This window comes from Tachyglossus aculeatus, chromosome 1, assembly GCF_015852505.1.
Source record: "Tachyglossus aculeatus isolate mTacAcu1 chromosome 1, mTacAcu1.pri, whole genome shotgun sequence".
Lineage (NCBI taxonomy): Eukaryota > Metazoa > Chordata > Mammalia > Monotremata > Tachyglossidae > Tachyglossus > Tachyglossus aculeatus.
The window spans coordinates 3,737,333-3,759,853 of NC_052066.1; the positions used below are offsets into that span (position 1 = coordinate 3,737,333).

Consider the following 22,521-nt stretch of genomic DNA (forward strand, 5'->3'; position numbering starts at 1 on the left):
CCATCCAAAAGCAAACACGCCAACATCCAGGGACGCACTTACTCCCGCACCCCTCGAAAGTACACAGTCACACGCAAAACACGCTTCTCTACAAAAAAAAAAGACAAACACGCAATCGGCACACACAAAGAAATATTTGAACACTCTTGTGCGCACTCGGAAGCACACAGACACCCGATCTCTCACCCACAAGGACACACAATTCACACCCTGGTTTCCGGAGAACGAATCTTTTCGCTCCGTCTCGGCGGAGATTTTGTCTCCGGTTTCCCCAACAACTCCTGGGAATCCACCGCCTCCCGACCCCCGTCTCGGTCGCCCCGCCAACGACGACCCCCTTAGCAGCCCCTTCTCCGGGAATCCCGGTTCGGGCTATTCGGGAAAGTCCGGGAATTCGATGTAAGGAGGCGGGAAACCGGGACGGGGAAACGATCTGGAGGGTCTTTTCGGGGGGGCGGGGGAAGTGGGGAAGGAGACTCCCAGGTTGTCCTGGTGGTGGGCAGGAGGCCCGTCGCATCCTCACCCACTCACAGGTAGACACCCACGCACGCATGTAGACACACGCACTGTACACTGTAAGCCCATCGTGGGCAGGGATTGTCTCTCTTTATTGCTGTATTGTAGTTTCCAAGCGCTTAGTACAGTGCTCTGAACACCGCAAACGCTCAATAAAGACAGTTGAATGGATGAATGAAAGCACATCCACGCCAGATACACACCCACGCACCCCTAGATACACGCACACACACACACCACTACACATCCCCGTGTATTCACCCAAGGATACCCACTGCGAAACACCTGAACATTTAAACTCCAAGGATGCGGGGGAGCCTCCTCCTCGGGTCGACCCCAACCTCCTAGGCCCGAAAAGGCGCCCCCCAACTTTCCCTCCCCCTCCGAGAGGGGACCCACGGAAAACAGCCACAACGGCCCCCTCCCCAAAACGCGGGTGGGGCGTGGGATGGAGGGGATTCAGTCCTGGCCTTCCTCTTTTTATCCTCCCGACCGCGCGGAACAGGGCCCGGGCCTTATGTTTTGTGTTGTGTGGTGAGTTCGGATCACACCCTAATTCGGGGCGGGGGGTGGGCTTGGGGGAGACACAAGGGGATGAGGTTTCGGGGGGCAGGAGCGGAATCTCCCAAAGAAACACGAAGGCGGACGATTTTCACCCACTCTTCCTTCCCCCTCAATCCTTTTCCCCCACACCGGCCCATTCCCAGTGCGATTTCCAAATCCCTCTCCTGAGAAGCCCCCCAAAAAAGGGGGGTGGGGGGAATTACCGACGTGAAGCCGTCAATAAAGTCATTTCGGTAAATGGCGCCCTTCTCCAAAGGACCGCCGCATTATTCAGGTAGCTTTATCAGCAGCTGAGAAATTGCGGGAAAGATCCCGCTTCGTGGAGCGCGGGCCCCTCTCCATTTGATTAAACGGCCTGCCGGTCGCTGTTGACAGCGCCGAATCCCGGGTTTTTATTCACAGTCCTGTGATGAACGCCAAGCTGATCAGGCGGAATGAAGAGTAATTAAAACCTATAAATTATCTTCCGCAGTCCTCTCTTGGAGTCGTCTCCTGCAGGCGAGATAAGGCGACGGACCTCCATTTAACGCGCTGAAAGGAAGCGCGCGGCACAAAGGCTCCGTGCCTAAATAGGGTATTGATAGTGTCCTAATTAGAATTTAATTAAGTATCCACGCTCGCTTGCGGGATAAAGATTTCAATTTTGCCAACTTATAAATATAAATAAAATCCACCCCCCCCACCCCCCCCGGCTCCTCCCAACGGCCGGTGGATTTTGTAGTCGGGGAAGAGTTGTCTCCCCCCCCATCAAATTGATTTATTTCGAGGGAGGCGGGGAGGGGGCTTAGTCCCTGGGGGAGGGGGGGGGGAGTCGTCTTCCCGGGCTGGACCCCCATCCATGCTCCGGTGGCTAGCGCCCCTCCCCTCGCCCCCCTCCTCTAATTCGGATTCAGGGCGACGTTTCCCCATCTCTCCTCTCCGCTCCCCCCTTCAGACCTGAATTCCTTTCTCCGAACCAAACTGAGAACGGGGAATGGGGGGTTGGGGGGGCAGGGGTGAGGGGAGAGGGGGAGGACCCTGGAAAAAAAAAGAGCTGATGGAAAAAATTCCTCAGCGCAGCAATTCTGGATCGGGAATCCCCCCTCCCCCTTTTTAAGGAAAGCTCTATCTGATATTGAGGGTGGGGGGCGCGTTTATTCCAACAGAGACGTCTGGATGGGGGTCCTCCAGAGATTGCGGGGATGGGGGTGCAGGTGGGAGATTGGGGGGGCGGGAGGGGGGGTTATACTTTTACGGGGGTCACGGTCTGGGCCTTCAACTGAATCCGAAGATACCGGCTCCCATCGGCGAAGGACGGGAGAGATTTCTCCCAGCCTCCCTCCGGCCCGGCCCCTTCGGGTGTGAAGACCCCCAGTCCCCTAAAACGCCCCTCTTCGGCCTCCCATGAGGGCCCCCCGAGAGGTGGGACCCCGACTTGCCCCCCGACCAGCCCGGAGACCCCGGTCCATTTCGGCCTGCGGTTACAAGGCTACCGCTCTCGCTATAAAGCGAGTTTTGCCAAGCCGCTCTGATGGGCCCGAGTCGGAAAACGCGCCCCGAAAGAAGCCTGGGTTTCGGGGAGCTGTTGCTAGAAGGGTGGGGGAATTATTGCGATTTCATTCCCCCCCCCCAATTCTGAGCATCTTCTTGATGTCTCCGGGGGAAGAGGGGAAAAACGGATTTTTGAAAAAAACCTCAAGACCCGCGTTTAGGGGTGGGGATGAGTGTCAGGTCCTAGCCCCCCTCATTGGGGGTGGGGGGTGGGGGGAGTCGGGACGGGGGGATGAGGGGGGAGTCGGGGAGACGTGTGAGGGGGTCCCTGGTCGTCTGGATCCGAATCCCACCGCCTCCGAGCTCTCCATCTACCTCGCTTATTGGGTCAGGTCCAGCGTCAGAACTGGGAAATCCGGAGATTAAGGGGGACACAAAAAAGACAACCCCCTCCCTCCAAGAACCCCCCCGGACCCTAATCCCCCTCTGGCAGACCCCTAAATAACGCGTGGCACCGGAGAGGGAAGGACGCAAAGACCCCAGTGAAGAAATAGGGACCCTTCCAATATTCCGAAAAAAGAGGGGGCTGCGGAGGGACTCCCCGCAGGACATCCCCTTCCCCCTCTTTCTTTACACACACACACACACACACACACACACACACACACACACACACACGCACACCTCCCTCCCTCACAAAACGATAACTCTTCCTACGTAGCCCAGTCAAGCAGGGAAAGCTTCTTTATTTTAGGGAGGGGGAGAGGGGAAGCAGAAAGTGTGTTTGGGGAGGGGGGGGGAAAGCCGGGAAGAAGAGAGAAAGAGAGAGAGTTGACAGAGAGGGAGAGAGGGGAGGGAGAGAACTGGGAAAAGTCCGTGCAGCCCGGCTACACCCGAATTCTCCACGCACGCGGCCATAATCCTACATTACTTGAACAAGTTGTTTATGGAGTTGATTTTATATTTGCTTTCTCCGCACCCCGAGCTGCGAGGGGATTGGGGAGGGGGAGGATGGAGGGAGGTGGGAGGGGGTGGGGAGTGATGATTTTCCCCCTCCTTTCCCCTCCCCCTCCTCAATTCTTAGGCCCATGGATTATTTATCGGAAAGTTGCAGGGCCCCCGATTGGTCGGCGTCACGGGTGTCAGCGAGAACCTCTCCACGCCATTGGCTTTTCACACGTGCGCTCAGACTAACTGCTTCCGGCTCTGATGCAAAAAAAAAAGTATCTGAGAGATTTTTTTTCCCTTTTTTTTTTCCTGGGGAGAGTTTGTGCAAAGATCCGTCGCTGTCTGGCAAAAAAAAAAAAAAAATACCCAGTCTGTAGGGTCGGAGATTCGTCTCCCCCCCGTCTCTCTCTCTTTCTAAATCTTTCCCCTCTCTCTGTCTCTCTCTCTCTCTCTGTCTCTTCTTTTCTCTCCCTCCTTCTCTCTCCCTCGATTAAAGGAGGTGCCGACTTAGAGTCGTGGACGCAGTCAAGAATGACAGTTGGGGAAAGCGGCGAAACCTCTCACCCTGCTGATGGGAAGATGGGTAGATTTTAAAGACTGGTGTTTGGGGGCCTTTCCTCTCTGTTATACAGAACGACACTAGGAAGGGGGAGGGGGCGCTTTATTTCTATTTTTTTTTTTGGTGGGTGTTTTTTTTGGTGTCGTTGTCGGTATGGCGCGTCTTCCTTTTTGTTTTTACTTTTAGTCGTCCGATTGTAGAACAACCCGCTCTCCGCGTGACTCCATATCTGGATATCTACAAATTAGAGAAAGGACGGGGGGTGGGGGGGTTGGGGGTGTTGGGCGAAGAAGACCCGGAGGGAGACGGAGAGAGATCGGGCGATCTGGTCGATTTAAGACGGAGGAGACGGGGGGAGAGAGAGAGAAGCTAAACCGGCCCCCCTTGGATCCGTGCGGGGTTTCTTTCTCTTTTTTCTTTTCTTTTTCTTTCTTTTTTATCTTCCTTTTCTTTCTTCTTTCTTTCCTTCTCTCTTTCTCTCTTCCTTTCTTTCCCTTTCTTTCTCTCTTCCTTTCTTTCCCTCTTTCTTTCCCTCTTTCTTTCTCTCTTCCTTTCTTTCCCTTTCTTTCTCTCTTCCTTTCTTTCCCTCTTTCTTTCCCTCTTTCTTTCTCTCTTCCTTTCTTTCCCCCTTTCTTTTTCCTTCCTTTCTTTTTCCTTCCTTTCTTTTTCCTTCCTTCCTTCCTTTCTTTCCTTTCTTTCTTTCTTTCTTTCTTTCTTTCTTTCTTTCTTTCTTTCTTTCTTTCTTTCTTTCTTTCTTTCTTTCTTTCTCTCTTTCTTTCTTTCTTTCTTTCTTTCTTTCTTTCTTTCTTTCTTTCTTTCTTTCTTTCTTTCTTACTTTCTCTCTGTCTTTCTCTCTTTCTTTTCTTCCTCGTCTTCTTCCCCCCCACCTTTCTCTCCCGGCACCCCGCCTGCCCCTGCCTTCGATCGGCGGGGCGGGGGGGGGAAAAGGAAAGGTTGCGGTGAGTCGCCGGAGGATGGAAGATTCGGAACCTAAAAGTCATCTCGATTCCGGCAGCGGCAGCGATGCGGAGAGCGTTTCCGTCTCCCCGCAACACACCCCTTCATCCCCCGCCGGTCCTTGCCTCCCCCTGGCTCCTCCCCAGCCCCCGCAGCGGACCCCGCAGCGACCCCCGCAGCGGCCCCCCCAGAATCCGCCCCCACCGGCCCCCGGGCATCACCGCACGACCAACTTTTTCATTGACAATATCTTGAGGCCGGACTTCGGCTGCAAGAAACTGCAGCAGCAGCAGATCCTGGAGGCGGCGGGAGGAGAAGAAGGAGGAGGAGGAGGAGGAGGAGGAAGGGGAGATGGAGAGAGGGGTCAGACCCCCGCCGGGAGAGAGCCCTCCAACTCCCTGGGGCCGCGGCCGGTCCCTGCGGCCTCTCTGCGATGCCCGGGGGATGCCAACTGTGCCACGCCCGACGGCTCCCCGGGCCGGCCTGGCGCGGCGGCCGCCAAAGCCCAGGACGGGGTCGGAAGCGGGGTCAGCCCGGGCATCCCGGGGGTGAAGTTCGCCGACCCGGGCAATCCGGCCATTCTGCTCATGAGTTCGGCCAACAGCGGGTCAGTGGTCAAGAGCGACTCCCAACAACCGCTGGTGTGGCCCGCCTGGGTCTATTGCACGCGCTACTCGGACCGTCCATCCTCCGGTGAGTGACCCCCTCCTCCCCTGATCCTTGACCCTCCCCCCTCCTCCAACTCCCTCCTTTCCACCCCCCGGCCCCGGAATCCCGAACGAATCGGCATTCCCGGTGGTGCCACTAAACTTGTTTTCCCCTCACTTTTTTCCTTATTTCTTTCTTCGGGGGGAGGGGAAGGGGTTTGAAGCTGGGGAGCAGATGTCCAACCCCGAGAGAAGCAGGGGGGAAGGGGTTTGAAGGGGGGAGCAGAGGGGGAGCCCCTAGAGTCGGGGGAGGGGGCACAAGGGGTCGTGGGGGCTTTCCCCAAACAGGGAGAGATAGGAGAGAGGGGGGAAAAGCCAAGGCCGGGAGCCGAGGTGTTGGGAGGTCTGGGGGTTTGGAACAGCTGGGGTGGTCCGGGGGATGGGGTGGAGGGGGTCTCCGAGACTTTGGGGGGAAGGCTAATTAGTTCCCGGCCCTGGCAGGGGCAGGGAGGGAGGGGAGCCGAGGAGGAAACCGAGGAAGAGAGCCGGAATTCAGGCCTAAGAAGCCTCTGGTTTCGAGGCACCGGGGGTCTCCTCCCGTCGCCGCGCCCCGGATTTTTGCGCCCCCTCCCCAAAGCTCGGGGGTGAGAGGGGGAATCTGGGAGACACCCCCCATCCCGCCCCCCGAAGCGTGACCCCCGTGAGGGGGTTCAATTCGGGACGGGGAGAGTCGTCGTCCCGCCTCGCAAGGACAGGCCCAGATGGTTAGAACAGTGCTTGGTACACAGTAAGCGCTTAACAAATACCATCATCATTTACGGTTCCTAGGGGGTCGGCCCGCGCAGGGACCCCCCCCTCCTCCTCCTCCTCGGATCGTCCGGGGCCCTCCCGGCTTTGGGAAAAGCGGGAAGGGATCCGATCTCACCGGGCCTCGGTGCGGGTTTGGAGGAGTGGAGGAGCCCACGAGAGGATGGGCGAGCAGGAGAGGAGTGGGAGAAGGTGGGAGTCTCCCCCAGCCGACGGTCGACCCCCTGAACGTTGTGGCTCCCACCACCCTCGAAGGCGAAATCCGCTGGAGACCCCCCCAAAATCCCTCCCACAGAGGCCTGAAATCGGGTAGTAGCCATTGAGCGGCCTAGCGTGGTCCGTCCGGAGTCCGCCGGGCTTCTGACGGACTCGCGGGCCCCTTCGCCCCCTCCCTCTTTTACTAGGGGAGCATTTTATCCCTCCTGATCCCCCCTCACCCCTATTCCGCCCGACCCCCATCAAGTCTGCTCGCAGACGAGTTTCTCAACCCGCTCTGCCCCGCTTTCTGGCCGCCCGGATCCCCCTCTACCAGGGCATCGCTGCACTGTTTTTTGGGGGAAGTGGGTTCGAAGATCCTACATCTTTTTCTGGGAGGGCATGGGGAGCCGACAGACGGCGGCCAAGTCCTCGGACTCCAGCGCAATTTATTGTGTAGTAATGTCGTTGTTGTCGCTATTATTTCTATTCTTTTATTATCATCATTATTATTATTATGACCACCACCGCCATCATCGTTATCATTATACCCAAATCCAGTGCGGGTCGGACCCGAATGCATATACGGACGTTAACGGGGAAATAGAAATACAGATTTTCACGGAAAAACAGAAGTTAGCTAGCCAGCGGGCTAATAGATGCGCTCGTTCATCTCAGCACATATTCTCTCTCCAGGTATCTATGTGCGAATCCATATATTTCTCTGCGTGTCTATAATAATGATAACAATGATGATGGCATTTAAGTGCTTACTATGTGCCAAGCACTGTGTCTATCCGTGTCTCCTTTCGTATATTCGTGTCTCTCTTTCTGTATTTTTTTCTGGGTATCCGTATGCTCTCCGTCTTCTCCTGTTTCTAAATCTACCTCCCGGTCATCATCTCTCTGTCTCTCTGTCTCCATCTCTGTGTTTCTCCGTCTCCGTCTCTGTCACCGTGTATCTTTTTCGGTCTCTCCCGACGTGTCCACGCGTTTATTTGGGATTCGCTCCCTCCGTGTTGGCCAGTCCCATGATTACCGGACTTCACTGGAGCCGGGACGGGCCTTGGGAATTTCGCGAAGAGCCGCCTGGACTTGGAGCGGGCGGGGGGCTCGTGGGAGCCGTTTGGGGGGGGTCCCCTCCGGGGCCATCGAGGGAGCGACGACCGACCCCCCACCCCCCCAAAGGCGGGACGGTGGTGGACCCCCGGCCTGGGGGCGCCGGGGGCGATTTTTCGTTTGGGGGAGAAACCGAAGCCGAATTGAATGCGGGCTGGGGTCTTTCTCCGGGGCTGCTTGTGTATGTATGTGTGTTTGGGTGTGTGTGTGGGGGGGGGGGGTGTCGGAGGGATGGGGGGCGAAGGGGGTGTCCTCTTACTGTGTGCAGAGCACTGTACTAAGCGCTTGGGAAAGTGCGATCCAGCTCTCCTGGCCAATATTTGGGACGCGGGGTCGGAATCTGAGGTTTGCCCTCAGGGCCTCGGCCTTCGGGATGCTTTACGGGGAGTCGCAGGGGTCTTGGGTTGGGGGGTGGGCGGTAGACAGAGAGGGGGCTACCCCGTCCCAGTTTCCTAATTCTCCCTACCCCCTTCCCCACCCAATTCCACAGAATTGGGGGGTGGGGGGCGCGGAAACGCAGCTTTCGTTAATTCTAGGATTCTCCACAAAGCGGGGCTTGGGGGCCTGGGATGGAGGAGGAGGAGGAAGAAGAGGAGGAAGGGGAGCTTTTATAGACCCCCCCCCCACGCTCATTTAAGTTCAGAGGCAACGCAGGGGTCGGGCGAAATGGTTGGGGTAGCGGGGGTCGTCTCTGTTTTAGTTTGTCTCTCCATCCCAGGATGAGAGACGGTCTCAGCTCGTAGACTGTAAACTGGTTGTGGGCAGGGAATGTGTCTGTTTACCGTTCATTCACTCAATCCTATTTGTTGTGTGCAGGGCACCGTGCTAAGCGCTCGGGAGAGGACGATACAATAATAATTCTGGTATTTGTTAAGCGCTTACTATGTGCCAGACACTGTACTAAGCGCTGGAGGGGATCCAAGCAAATGGGATCAGACCCAATCCTTGTCCCACGTGGGGCTCACAGTCTCCATCCCCATTTTACAGACGAGGGAACTGAGTCCCAGAAAATTTAAGTGACTTACCCAAGGTCACCCAGCAGGCAATTCTACCTCAGCGCTGAGTACGGTCCCTGGCACACAGTATAGCGCTTAACAAATACCATCATTATTCGTTATTATTATTAATACCACTCCAAACCGGCCCGCAACGAGGTTAGAGTCTTAGCAGCGTCGCTTAGTGGAAAGAGCGCAGGCTTGGGAGTCAGAGGATGTGGGTTCAAATCCCGGCTCCGCCAATTGTCAGCTGTGTGACTTTGGGCAAGTCACTTCACTTCTCTGGGCTTCAGTTCCCCCATCTGTAAAATGGGGATGAAGACTGTGAGCCCCACGTGGGAAAACCTGGTCACCTTGTGTACCCCCCAGGGCTTAGAACAGTGCTTGGCACATAGTAAGCACTTAACAAATACGATTATTGTTATTATTACTCCCGTAGTCCTCTCCCAAGTGCTTAGAACAGTGCTTGGCTCATAGTAAGCGCTTAACAAACACCACTGTTATTATTATTATCATCGTCCTCTCCCCAGCGCTTAGAGCAGTTCTTGACACACAGTAAGCGCTTAACAAATACCATTATTATCGCCGTCCTCTCCCAAACGCTTAGTCCAGTGCTCTACACACAACAACTGCGGTGTCCAAACCGATTTGCTTGGATCCACTCCAGGGCTTAGTACATTGTTTGACTCCTAGTAAGCGCGTAACAAAATGATTATGATCCTCTAAGACTGTAAGCCCGGGGCGGGCAGGGATCGTCTCTCTTTATTGTTCATTCATTCAAAACTTCAATCAATTGTATTGATTGAACGCTTACTGTGTGCAGAGCACTGTACTAAGCGCTGGGAAAGTACCATTCGGCAACAGATAGAGACAATCCCTACCCCACACCGGGTTCACAGTCTAGGAAGGGGGAGACGGACAACAAAACCAAACAAGTAGACAGACATCGATAGCTGAATTGTGCTTTCCCAGCGCTGACAACAGCGCTCTTCACACGGTAAGCGCTCAATAATGATGATGATGATGGTATTTGTTAAGCGCTTACTATGTGCCAAGCAGACGATCGGCTGCTGCAAGTAGGCTGGGGGGGGATTATAATAATAATATTATTATTATTACTAGCACATAGTAAGCGGACGATCGGCTGGCTGCAAGTGAGCTGGGGAGGGGGCGTGGGGACTAATAATAATAATGATACTAATGATGATGATATTTGTTAAGCAGTTACTATGTACCAAGCAGAAGATCGGCTGCTGCTAGTGAGTTGGGGAGGGGGTATGGGGCTAATAATAATAATTCTAATGATAATAATGATGATGATATTTGTTAACGCTTACTACGTGCCAAGCAGACGATCGGCTGCTGCAAGTGGGCTGGGGGGCGATAATAATAATAACAATAATAATAAGGATGATAATAATGATGATGATATTTGTTAAGCGCTTACTATGTGCCAAGCAGACGATCGTCTGCTGCAAGTGGGCTGGGGGGCGGGGGGGCGAGGGGGACAATAATAATAATGATGATGGTATTTGTTAAGCGCTTACTATGTGCCAAGCAGACGATCGCCTGCTGCAAGTGGGCTGGGGGGATGTGAGGGATAATATTAATAATGATAATGATAATAATGATGATGATATTTGTGCAGCGCTTACTACGTGCCAAGCAGGCGATCGGCTGCTGCAAGTGGGCTGGGGGGCGATAATAATTATAACGATAATAATAAGGATGATAATAATGATGATGGCATTTGTTAAGCGCTTACTATGTGCCAAGCAGACGATCGCCTGCTGCAAGTGGGCTCTGGTGGGGGGTGCGTGGGGGACAATAATAATAATGATGATGGTATTTGTTAAGCGCTTACTATGTGCCAAGCAGACCATCGCCTGCTGCAAGTGGGCTGGGGGGACGTGAGGGATAATATTAATAATAATAATGATGATGATATATGTTCAGCGCTTACTATGTGCCAAGCAGACGATCGCCTGCTGCAAGTGGGCTCTGGTGGGGGGTGCGTGGGGGACAATAATAATAATGAGCAGACGATCGCCTGCTGCAAGTGGGCTCTGGTGGGGGGTGCGTGGGGGACCATAATAATAATGATGATGGTATTTGTTAAGCGCTTACTATGTGCCAAGCAGACCATCGCCTGCTGCAAGTGGGCTGGGGGGACGTGAGGGATAATATTAATAATAATAATGATGATAATAACGATGATGATATATGTTCAGCGCTTACTATGTGCCAAGCAGACGATCGCCTGCTGCAAGTGGGCTCTGGTGGGGGGTGCGTGGGGGACAATAATAATAATGATGATGGTATTTGTTAAGCGCTTACTATGTGCCAAGCAGACCATCGCCTGCTGCAAGTGGGCTGGGGGGACGTGAGGGATAATATTAATAATAATAATGATAATAACGATGATGATATATGTTCAGCGCTTACTATGTGCCAAGCAGACGATCGCCTGCTGCAAGTGGGCTCTGGTGGGGGGTGCGTGGGGGACAATAATAATAATGAGCAGACGATCGCCTGCTGCAAGTGGGCTCTGGTGGGGGGTGCGTGGGGGACAATAATAATAATGATGATGGTATTTGTTAAGCGCTTACTATGTGCCAAGCAGACCATCGCCTGCTGCAAGTGGGCTGGGGGGACGTGAGGGATAATATTAATAATAATAATGATAAGATGATATATGTTCAGCGCTTACTATGTGCCAAGCAGACGATCGGCTGCTGCAAGTGGGCTGGGGGGAATCCTAATGATACCATAATGACGATGATGGCATTTGTTAAGCGCTTACTACGCGCCAGGCACCGATGATGGTATTTGTTAAGCGCTGCCGGGCTACCGCGGGGCCTCTCCCGGTGGCCACTGAGCCGGTCCGGCCCCGTGTCCGTCTCTCGCCCCGCGCAGGGCCTCGCACCCGCAAGCTGAAGAAGAAGAAGAGCGAGAAGGAAGACAAGCGCCCGCGGACGGCCTTCACGGCGGAGCAGTTGCAGAGGCTGAAGGCGGAATTCCAGGCCAACCGTTACATCACGGAGCAGCGGCGGCAGAGCCTGGCCCAGGAGCTCAGCCTCAACGAATCCCAAATCAAGATCTGGTTCCAGAACAAGAGGGCCAAGATTAAGAAGGCCACGGGCATCAAGAACGGGCTGGCCCTCCATCTCATGGCCCAGGGACTCTATAATCACTCCACTACCACCGTGCAGGACAAAGAGGAGAGCGAGTGACCCCCCTTTTTCCACCCCCCAGCCCCCCACTCATCCCGCCCTCTCGATTCTCCCCTCTCCCATCCATCTATTCCCCCCCCCACACTCCCCGCCTTTTTTCCAGCCCCCAGCTCCCACCGATTTTCCAGGGACAGAACGAAAACACCAACCGGGAAACCGGGAAGGGTCCCGGGAGAGGCCCGGGAACAAAGGGAGGCTCACAGAGACGGAGACAGAGACAGAGAGACTCGGACAGGTGCTACAAATTCCTCCCCATTGTCTCTCCCTCCGAGCCCCCCGAAACCATCTCTAGCTAGCCAAACAGCATATGACCTTGTGTATATTTAATTTCAGGTAAGAAAACAAAAAGAGACAAACAAAAACAACAAAACAACCCACCCCAACCAAACAAAAAAGAAAACGAACCCATCCCTCCAACCAGATAATCTGTTGTAGCGATCCTTCTGCCGGACGTCCGCTTTCTTCTTGATGATGATATTATTATTATTGTTATATTATTATTATTATTATTAATTATTATTATTATTATTATTATTATTTACCTCCCATCCCGTCTTCCCTCGACCTCTCATCCCCGGGTTGGTCCCCCCCGCTTGAAGCTTCCCTTCCCTGTGTCTGGAGCCCGGGATGGAGACGATTCTGTTGCTTTGACATTTTTAATTTCTTGTATGTCTGTGTGTTTCCCACTTTCTCCCCTTTCTTCCTAAACCCCGGCTCTTTTTTTTTTTTTGTCCCCCTCTCTCCTCCCCCTTCGTCGTCTTCTTGTTCGATCGGGTTGAGATTTTATTTTATTTTATTTCGGTTTGGTTCTTGTTGGTTTTTTGGTTTGGGTTTTTTTTTTTTTTGGGTTTATAAAATCCGTCCCCGTCACACTGCGAGAGTGAACCGCCGCTGCAAGCCAAAGATTTTCTTATGTTCCGAGAGCTGTAGTCTGAAATAAAGTGTGCACTGTGTGTTCAGAGCGCGGCGGCATCGGGGGGTCCCGGGGGGCTTTGGGGGGGGTCCTAGAGGGGGGGGGGTCTTGGTGTGGGGTTTGGGGGGGTCCCGGGGAAAGACCCAACTTTGGTGAAAGGACTCCAGGAGGGAAAAGAGATTTTTCGACTCGGTTCCACCGACTGAAGGACTCCTCTTTCTCGGCCGGAGAGCGCGCATACACACAAACACACACACACACACACTCAGGATACACCCAACACACACACTCATGATACACCTAACACACACACACTCTCAGGATACACCCAACACACAGACACGCACACATTCACAGAGTGTCTCCCCGTTTACACAATCACGCCCACTCGGGCCCACACAAATGCACACTCCTACGCCGCCCACAGAAATCTCGTTGGCATCCGTGCAAACGCCCACAGAGCACTAGCACACACACACACACACATTCAGGATACACCCAACACACACACACACACTCATGATACACCTAACACACACACACACTCAGGATACACCCAACACACACACACACATGCACACATTCATAGAGTGTCTCCCCGTTTACACAATCACGCCCACTCGGGCCCACACAAATGCACACTCCTACGCCGCCCACAGAAATCGCGTTGGCATCCGTGCAAACGCCCACAGAGCGCTGGCACATACACACACACACACACACACTCTCTCAGGATGCACCCAACACACACACACACGCATTCAAAGAATGTCTCCCCGTTTACACAATCACGCCCACTCGGGCCCACACAAATGCACACTCCTACGCCACCCACAGAAATCGCGTTGGCATCCGTGCAAACACCCACAGAGTGCTGGCACACACACACACACACTCAGGATACACCCAACACAAACACACACTCAGGATACACCTAACACACACACACACACACTCTCAGGATACACCCAACACACACACACACACGCACGCATTCACAGAATGTCTCCCCGTTTACACAATCACACCCACTCGGACCCACACAAATGCACACTCCTACGCCGCTCACAGAAATCGCGTTGGCATCCGTGCAAACGCCCACAGAGCGCTGGCAAACACACACACGCACACGTAGTGTACTCCCAACACACACACACACATACACGCATTCATAGCGTGTCTCCCTGCTTACACAATCACGCCCAATCGGACATACACAAATGCACACGCCTACGCTTCCATAGAAATCGCATTGGCATCTGTGCACACTCGCGCGCACACAACACACACACACACACACATAGAGTGTCTCCCTGCTTACACAATCACGCCCACTCGGACCACACAAATGCACACGACTAAGCTTCCACAGAAATCACATTGGCATCTTTGCACACACACACATTCATAAAGTGGCTTCCCTCTTACACAATCACTCCCACTTGGACCCACACAAATGCCCACGCCTACGCCGCCCACAGAAATCGCATTGGCATCTGGGCATGCACACACACACACAAACACACACACACACGTTCATAGAGTGGCTCCCCGCTTACACAATCACTCCCACTTGGACCCACACAAATGCCCACGCCTACGCCGCCCACAGAAATCGCATTGGCATCTGGGCACGCACACACACACACAAACAATCCATCAATCAATCGTATTTATTGAGCGCTTACTGTGTGCAGAGCACTGTACTAAGCGCTTGGGAAGTACAAGTTGGCAACATATAGAGACAGTCCCTACCCAAACACACATACACACATTCATAGAGTGGTTCCCCGCTTACACAATCACTCCCACTTGGCCCCACACAAATGCACACTCCTACGCCGCCCACAGAAATCGCATTGGCGTTTGTACACGCGCACACACACACACACACACAAACACACACAGACATTCATAGAGTGTCTCCCCGCTTACACAATCACGCCCACTCGGACCCACACAAATTCACACTCCCACGCCGCCCTCAGAAATCGCATTGGCACCCCTGGGCATACGCACCCAAACACACACACACACACAGTACATATCTATTCTATTTATTTTATTTTGTTAATATGTTTTGTTTTGTTCTCTGTCTCCCCCTTCTAGACTGTGAGCCCATTGTTGGGTAGGGACCGTCTCTATATGTTGCCAACTTGGACTTCCCAAGCGCTTAGTACAGTGCTCTGCACACAGTAAGCGCTCAATAATCACGACTGATGGATTGATTGATTCATAGAGTGTCTCCCCGTTTACACAATCACGCCCACTCGGACCCACAAAAATGCACAGGCCTAAGCTTCCACAGAAATTGCGTTGGCATCTGTGCACGCACGCACACACACACACACATACACTAACACACACTCATAGAGTGTCTCTCTGCTTACACAATCACGCCCACTCGGACATACACAAACGCACACGCCTACGCCGCCCACAGAAATCGCATTGGCACCCGTGAGCACACACACACACACACACACACACGCACATGCACACACACACACGCACGCACACGGACACACACACACACACACACACACACACACACACACACACACAGAGGCCCACAGCCGTTAATGATCCTCAGGCCTCCCCCGGAATCTCCGGGCAACTCGAAACTCTGGCGCCCCCGAGAGCGTCCAGTACAGAGTCAGGCGGGGGCGGGGTGGATGGGGGAGGGGGAGAGGGGCTCACAATGAAGGAAGACCCCCTCCCCCCATCCATCCCCACCCCCACACCCATCCCCCTCCCCGTGAGCGTGGAGGTGCGTGTATATCTGTGGAGGAGGGGGTGTGTGTTTGTGTATCATCATAATGATGGCATTTATTAAGCGCTTACTACGTGCAAAGCACTGTTCTAGGCGCTGGGGAGGTTACAAGGTGATCAGGTTGCCCCACGGCGGGGGGTTCACAGTCTTAATCCCCATTTTACAGATGAGGGAACTGAGGCCCAGAGAAGTAAGGTGACTTGCCCAAAGTCACACAGCTGACAAGAGTCGGGATTTGAACCCATGACCTCTGACTCCGAAGCCCGGGCTCCTTCCACTGAGCCACGCTGCTTCTCAGTAATAACAATAATGTTGGTATTTGTTAAGCGTTTACTATGTGCCAAGCACTGTTCTAAGCGATGGGGGGGGGGATACAATAATAATAATAAAAATGATGGCATTTGTTAAGCGCTTACTATGTGCAAAACATTCATTCATTCGTTCAATCGCATTTATTGAGCACTTACTGTGTGCAGAGCACTGTACTAAGCGCTTGGGAAGTACAAGTTGGCAACATATAGAGACGGTCCCTACCCAACAGCGGGCTCACACTGTTCTAAGCGCCGGGGAGGTTACAAGGTTGTCCCATGGGGGGGCTCCCAGTCTTCATCCCCATTTTACGGATGAGGGAACTGAGGCCCAGAGAAGTGAAGTGACTTGCCTAAAGTCACCCAGCTGAGAATCGGCAGAGCCGGGATTAGAACCCATGACCTCTGACTCCCAAGCCCGGGCTCTTTCCACTGAGCCACGCTGCTTCTCTCCCCCGTGTGCGTGTGAGCCATTGAAGTGTATGTGAGCGTGGGATGGTGTGTGTATAACAACTATGGTGTTTGTGAAGCGCTTGCTATGTGCGAGGCACTGTACTAAGCGCTGGGGTGGATCCAAGCTAATCGGATGGGACACAGTCCCTGTCCCCCGTGGGGCTCACAGTTTCCAGCCCCATTTCACAGATGAGGAATTGAGGCCCAGAGAAGTCATATGACTTGCCTAGGTCACACGGTAGGCAAGTGGCAGAGCTGGGATTAATAATAATAATAATGATAATGACAATAATGGTATTTGCTAAGCGTTTACTACATGCCAAGCACTGTTCTAAACGCTGCATTAGATACAAGGTCATCAGGCTGTCCCCCGTGGGGCTCACAGTCTTCGTCCCCATTTTCCAGATGAGGTCACTGAGGTCCAGAGAAGTGAAGTGACTTGCCCAAGGTCACACAGCAGACAAGTGGCAGAGGCGGGATTAGAACCCACGACCTCTGACTCCCAAGCCCGGGTTTTTGCCAGTAGGCTTTCTAACTCTCTCCTCTCTGCCGCGCTGTGTATTCACGTGGGGCTGTGTGTATGTGTAATAATAATAATGATAATAATGATAGCACTTATTAAGCGCTTACTATGTGTAATAATAATAATAATAATGATAGCACTTATTAAGGGCTTACTATGTGCAAAGCACTGTTCTAAGCTCTAGGGAGGTTACAAGGTGATCAGGTTGTCCCATGGGGGGCTCACAGTCTTCATTCCCATTTTACAGATGAGGTAACTGAGGCCCAGAGAAGTGAAGTGACTTGCCCAAAGTCACACAACTGACAAGTGGTGGAGCTGGATTTGAACCCATGACCTCTGGCTCCAAAGCCCAGGCTCTTTCCACTGAGCCACGCTGCTTCCCCAGTATGTATATATGTTTGTACATATTTTTCACTCTATTTATTTATTTATTTATTTTATTTGTACATATCTATTCTGTTTATTTTATTTTGTTAGTATGTTTGGTTTTGTTCTTTGTCTCCCCCTTTTAGACTGTGAGCCCACTGTTGGGTAGGGACTGTCTCTATATGTTGCCAATTTGTACTTCCCAAGCGCTTAGTACAGTGCTCTGCACATAGTAAGCGCTCAATAAATACGATTGATGATGATGATAAGTGTGAGCGTGGGGCTGTGTGCAGTGTGGCTCAGTGGAAAGAGCCCGGGCTTGGGAGTCAGAGGTCATGGGTTCTAATCCCCGCTTCCCCACATGTCTGTTCTGTGACCTTGGGCAAGTCACTTCACTTCTCTGAGCCTTAGTTCCCTCATCTGTAAAATGGGGATGAAGACTTCTGGACTGTGAGCCCACTGTTGGGTAGGGACCGCCTCTGTGTGTTGTCAACTTGTACTTCCCAAGCGCTTAGTACAGTGCTCTGCACACAGTAAGTGCTCAATAAATACGATTGATTGATTGATTGATTGACTATAAGCCCCACGGGGGACAACCTGATCACCTTGTATACTCCTCAGCGCTTAGAACAGTGCTTTGCACACAGTAAGTGTTTAAGTGCCATTATTATTATTATTATTGTGTCAATGAGAGCGTGGGTGTGTGAGAGAGAAATGGTGTTTATGAAATGGTGTGAGAGTTGGGTTCAAATCCCGGCTCCGCCAAATGTCAGCTGTGTGACTTTGGGCAAGTCATTTAACTTCTCTGAGCCTCAGTTCCCTCATCTGTAAAATGGGGATGAAGACTGTGAGCCCCCCGTGGGACATCCTCATCACCTTGTAACCTCCCCAGCGCTTAGAACAGTGCTTTGCACATAGTAAGCGCTTAATAAATACCATTATTATTATTATTATTATTGCATCCTGATCACCTTGTAACCTCCCCAGCGCTTAGAACAATGCTTTGCACATAGTAAGCGCTGAACAAATGCTATCGTTATTATTATTATTATTGTATCAGCGAGAACGTGGAGGGGTGTGTGTGTGTATGTGATGGTGTGCATTTTTGGGTGTGGGAGCGTGGATGGTGTGTGTGTTTGTGTGATGGTGTGTATTTTTGGGTGTGGGAGCGTGGATGGTGTGTGTGTTTTGTGTGATGGTGTGTATTTGCGGGTGTGGGAGCGTGGGATGGTGTGTGTGTTTTGTGTATTGGTGTGTATTTGCGGGTGTGGGAGCGTGGGATGGTGTGTGTGTTTGTGTGATGGTGTGTATTTGCGGGTGTGGGAGCGTGGGATGGTTTGTGTGCTTGTGTGTGAGTGCGGGCCGGTGTGGGCCGGTGTGTGAACGTGGGATGGTGTGTGAGTGTGAGGGCGGGATTGTGTGCGTGTGTGTAGAGAAGCAGCGTGGCTCAGTGGAAAGAACCCGGGCTTTGGAGTCAGAGGTCGTGGGTTCAAATCCCGGCTCCGCCACTTGTCAGCCGTGTGACCATGGGCAAGTCACTTAACTTCTCTGGGCCTCAGTTCCCTCATCTGGAAAATGGGGATGAAGACTGTGAGCCTCACGTGGGACAACCTGATTATCGTGTATCTACCCCAGCGCTTAGAACAGTGCTTGACACATAGTACGCGCTTAACAAATACCAACATTAATTAATTAATTACGTGTGTCTCCCATCGCTGTGGCTTCGGGCCTTGGTGTAGGACGAAGGCCCCAGTGGGGGGCTAATGCGACACCCTCGGAGTGTGTGTGTGTGTGTGTGTGTGTGTGTGTGTGTGTGTGTGTGTGTAGCTCCGAGAAGCAGGGGAGGGAGAGGCCCCTGGGGTGGGGGGGTCCACCCCAGCCCCCCACCCTCAGCTCGTCTCCTGTCTCTGATCTCCCTGTCTGTCTCTCTTCTTCCTCGTCTCTGGGTCTCTCCGCACTCCGTCTAGTACAGTGCTCTGCAACACAGCGCTCAGTACAGTGCTCTGCGCACCGTAAGCGCTCACTAAATACAATGGAATCAATGTCTCCGAATCTCGCTTTTGCTCTCGGTCATTCCTTCCATCGGGTTTATTGAGCGCTTACGGCGCTCAATAAACAGTTAATGAAAGGTAACTGAGACACAGGGAAGTTAAGTGACTTGCCCAAAGTCACAGAGCTGACAATTGGCAGATCTGGGATTTGAACCCATGACCTCTGACTTAACAAATACCATCATTATTTTTATCTCTCTGTCTCTCCCCCTCTGTGAATCTCTTGGTCAAATCTCTATTTCTGCTTCTCTGCCTCTCGATATCTCCCGGTCTCTTCCCTTTCAATCAATCAATCGTATTTATTGAGTGCTTACTGTGTGCAGAGCACTGTACTAAGCGCTTGAGAAGTAGAAGCTGGCAACATAATAGAGACAGTCCCTACCCAACAGTGGGCTCACAGTCTAGAAGTCGTGGGGAGGCTCTCTGCTCTCACTCCATCTCTGTCTCTCTCATGGCCTAGGACAAGACCTCGGACTTGGGAGTCAGAGGATGTGGGTTCTAATCCCGGCTTTGCCACTTTGTCTGCAGAGTGACCTTGGACCAGTCACTTCACTTCTCTGGGCCTCAGTTCCCTCATCTGGAAAATGGGGATGAAGACTGTGAGCCCCACGGGGGACAACCTGATGACCTTGTATTCATTCATTCATTCATTCATTCATATTTATTGAACGCTAACTGTGTGCAGAGCACTGTACTAAGCGCTTGGGAAGTCCAAGTTGGCAACGTATAGAGCGGTCCCTACTCAACAACGGGCTCACAGTCTAGACGGGGGAGACAGGCAACAAAACAAAAGATGTGGACAGGTGTCAAATCAACAGAATAAATAGAGATAAAGCTAGATGCACATCATTAACAAAATAAATAGAATAGTAAATATGTACATGTAAAATAAATAGAGTAATAAATCTGTACAAACATATATACAGGTGCTGTAGGGAGGGGAAGGAGGTAGGGCGGGCGGGGATGGGGAGGAGGAGAGGAAAAAGGGGGCTCAGTATCTACCCTGGCACCTAGAACAGTGCTCAGCACATAATAATAATAATAATGATGGTATTTGTTAAGCGCTTACTATGTGCAAAGCACTGTTCTAAGCGCTGGGGAGGTCGTCAGGTGATCAGGTTGTCCCACGGGGGGCTCACAGTTTTTAATCCCCATTTTTCAGATGAGGTAACTGAGGCCCAGAGAAATGAAGTGACTTGCCCAAAGTCACCCAGCTGACAGTTGGCGGAGGCGGGATTTGAACCCATGACCTCTGACTCCAAAGCCCGGGCTCTTTCCATTGAGCAATATCATCCTTATTATCCGCTTCTGAGTCTCTGTCAGTCCTGATCTCTCTTCCTCCTTCTCTCCCTCCTCCTGTGTCTGCTCACTCTGCCTTTATCTTTTAGACTGTGAGCCCAGTGTTGGGTAGGGACTGTCTCTATATGTTGCCAATTTGTACTTCCCAAGCGCTTAGTACGGTGCTCTGCACATTGTAAGCGCTCAATAAATACGATTGATTGATTGATTGATTGATTATCTCTCTGTTGCCTGTCTCTGTCTCAGTCTCTCCCCCACTCTATGTCTCTCTATCTCTGTCTGTCTCCTTCTCCCAGGCGTCTCTCCCCTCAACATTTAGAGTGGAAGTTTCCTGTGGCCCGGAATGTGGCTTGGATTCTTCCGCTCAACGTGAAGCCCAGTGGGAAGAGCCCCGGGGCTGGGAGTGAGAGGACCTGGGTTCTAATCCTGGCTCTGCCACTGGTCTGCTGTGTGACCTTGGGTGAGTCACTTCCTTCTCCTAGTGAAGCAGCATGGTCTAGTGGAAAAAGTTTAGGGCTGGGAGTCAAAGGACCTGGGTTCTAATCCCGGCTCTGCCACTGGTCTGCTGTGTGACCTTGGATGAGTCACTTCACTTCTCCTAGTGAAGCAGCATGGTCTAGTGGAAAGTGTTTAGAGCTGGGAGTCTAAGGACCTGAGTTCTAATCCCCGCTCTGCCTCTTGTCCCCTCAACATTTAGAGTGGAAGTTTCCTGCGGCCCGGAATGTGGCTTGGATTCTTCTGCTCAACGTGAAGCCCAGTGGGAAGAGCCCCAGGGCTGGGAGTCTAAGGACCTGGGTTCTAATCCCGGCTCTGCCACTGGTCTGCTGTGTGACCTTGGGTGAGTCACTTGCTTCTCCTAGAGAAGCAGCATGGTCTAGTGGAAAGGGTTTAGGGCTGGGAGTCTAAGGACCTGGGTTCTAATCACTTGTCTGCTATGTGACCTTGGGTGAGTCACTTCACTTCTCCTAGTGAAGCAGCATGGTCTAGTGGAAAGTGTTTAGAGCTGGGAGTCTAAGGACCTGAGTTCTAATCCCCGCTCTGCCTCTTGTCCCTTCAACATTTAGAGTGGAAGTTTCCTGTGGCCTGGAATGTGGCTTGGATTCTTCCGCTCAACGTGAAGCCCAGTGGGAAGAGCCCCGGGGCTGGGAGTCAAAGGAGCTGGGTTCTAATCCTGGCTCTGCCCCTGGTCTGCTGTGTGACCTTGGGTGAGTCACTTCCTTCTCCTAGAGAAGCAGCATGGTCTAGTGGAAAGGGTTTAGGGCTGGGAGTCTAAGGACCTGAGTTCTAATCCCCACTCTGCCTCTTGTCCCCTCAACATTTAGAGTGGAAGTTTCCTGTGGCCCGGAATGTGGCTTGGATTCTTCCGCTCAACGTGAAGCCCAGTGGGAAGAGCCCCGGGGCTGGGAGTGAGAGGACCTGGGTTCTAATCCCAGCTCTGCCACTGGTCTGCTGTGTGACCTTGGGTGAGTCATTTCCTTCTCCTAGAGAAGCAGCATGGTCTAGTGGAAAGAGTTTAGGGCTGGGAGTCTAAGGACCTGGGTTCTAATCCCTGCTCTGCCACTGGTCTGCTGTGTGACCTTGGGTGAGTCACTTCCTTCTCCTAGTGAAGCAGCAGCATGGTCTAATGGAAAGAGTTTAGGGCTGGGAGTCCAAGGACCTGGGTTCTAATCCCGGCTCCACCACTTCTCTGCTGTGTGACCTTGGGTAAGTCACTTCACGTCTCTGGGCCTCGGTTATCTCATCTGTAAAATGGGGATTAAGACTATGAGTCCCAGACATGACGTAGTGGGTCTTCCATGGGCCTGGGAGTTAGAAGGTCATGAGT

General features: G+C 52.5%; 1 protein-coding gene across 1 annotated transcript; it reads left to right on the forward strand.

The window, feature by feature from the left end:
* Positions 1-5,031: 5,031 nt before the first annotated feature.
* On the forward strand, positions 5,032-12,010 carry EN1 (engrailed homeobox 1). Its single transcript, XM_038746066.1, has 2 exons — positions 5,032-5,707; positions 11,694-12,010. The coding sequence occupies exons 1-2, from the start codon at positions 5,032-5,034 to the stop codon at positions 12,008-12,010; spliced, it is 993 nt and encodes a 330-aa protein (XP_038601994.1).
* The last annotated feature ends 10,511 nt before the right edge of the window (positions 12,011-22,521 follow it).

What these genes read in the sequence shown, in the direction of transcription:
- EN1 (XM_038746066.1), top strand. Translation starts at nt 5,032, where the DNA reads ATGGAAGATTCGGAACCTAAAAGTCATCTCGATTCCGGCAGCGGCAGC. An exon ending in CTCGGACCGTCCATCCTCCG is followed by an intron (nt 5,708 to 11,693) that starts GTGAGTGACCCC and finishes CGCCCCGCGCAG; the next exon opens with GGCCTCGCACCCGCAAGCTG.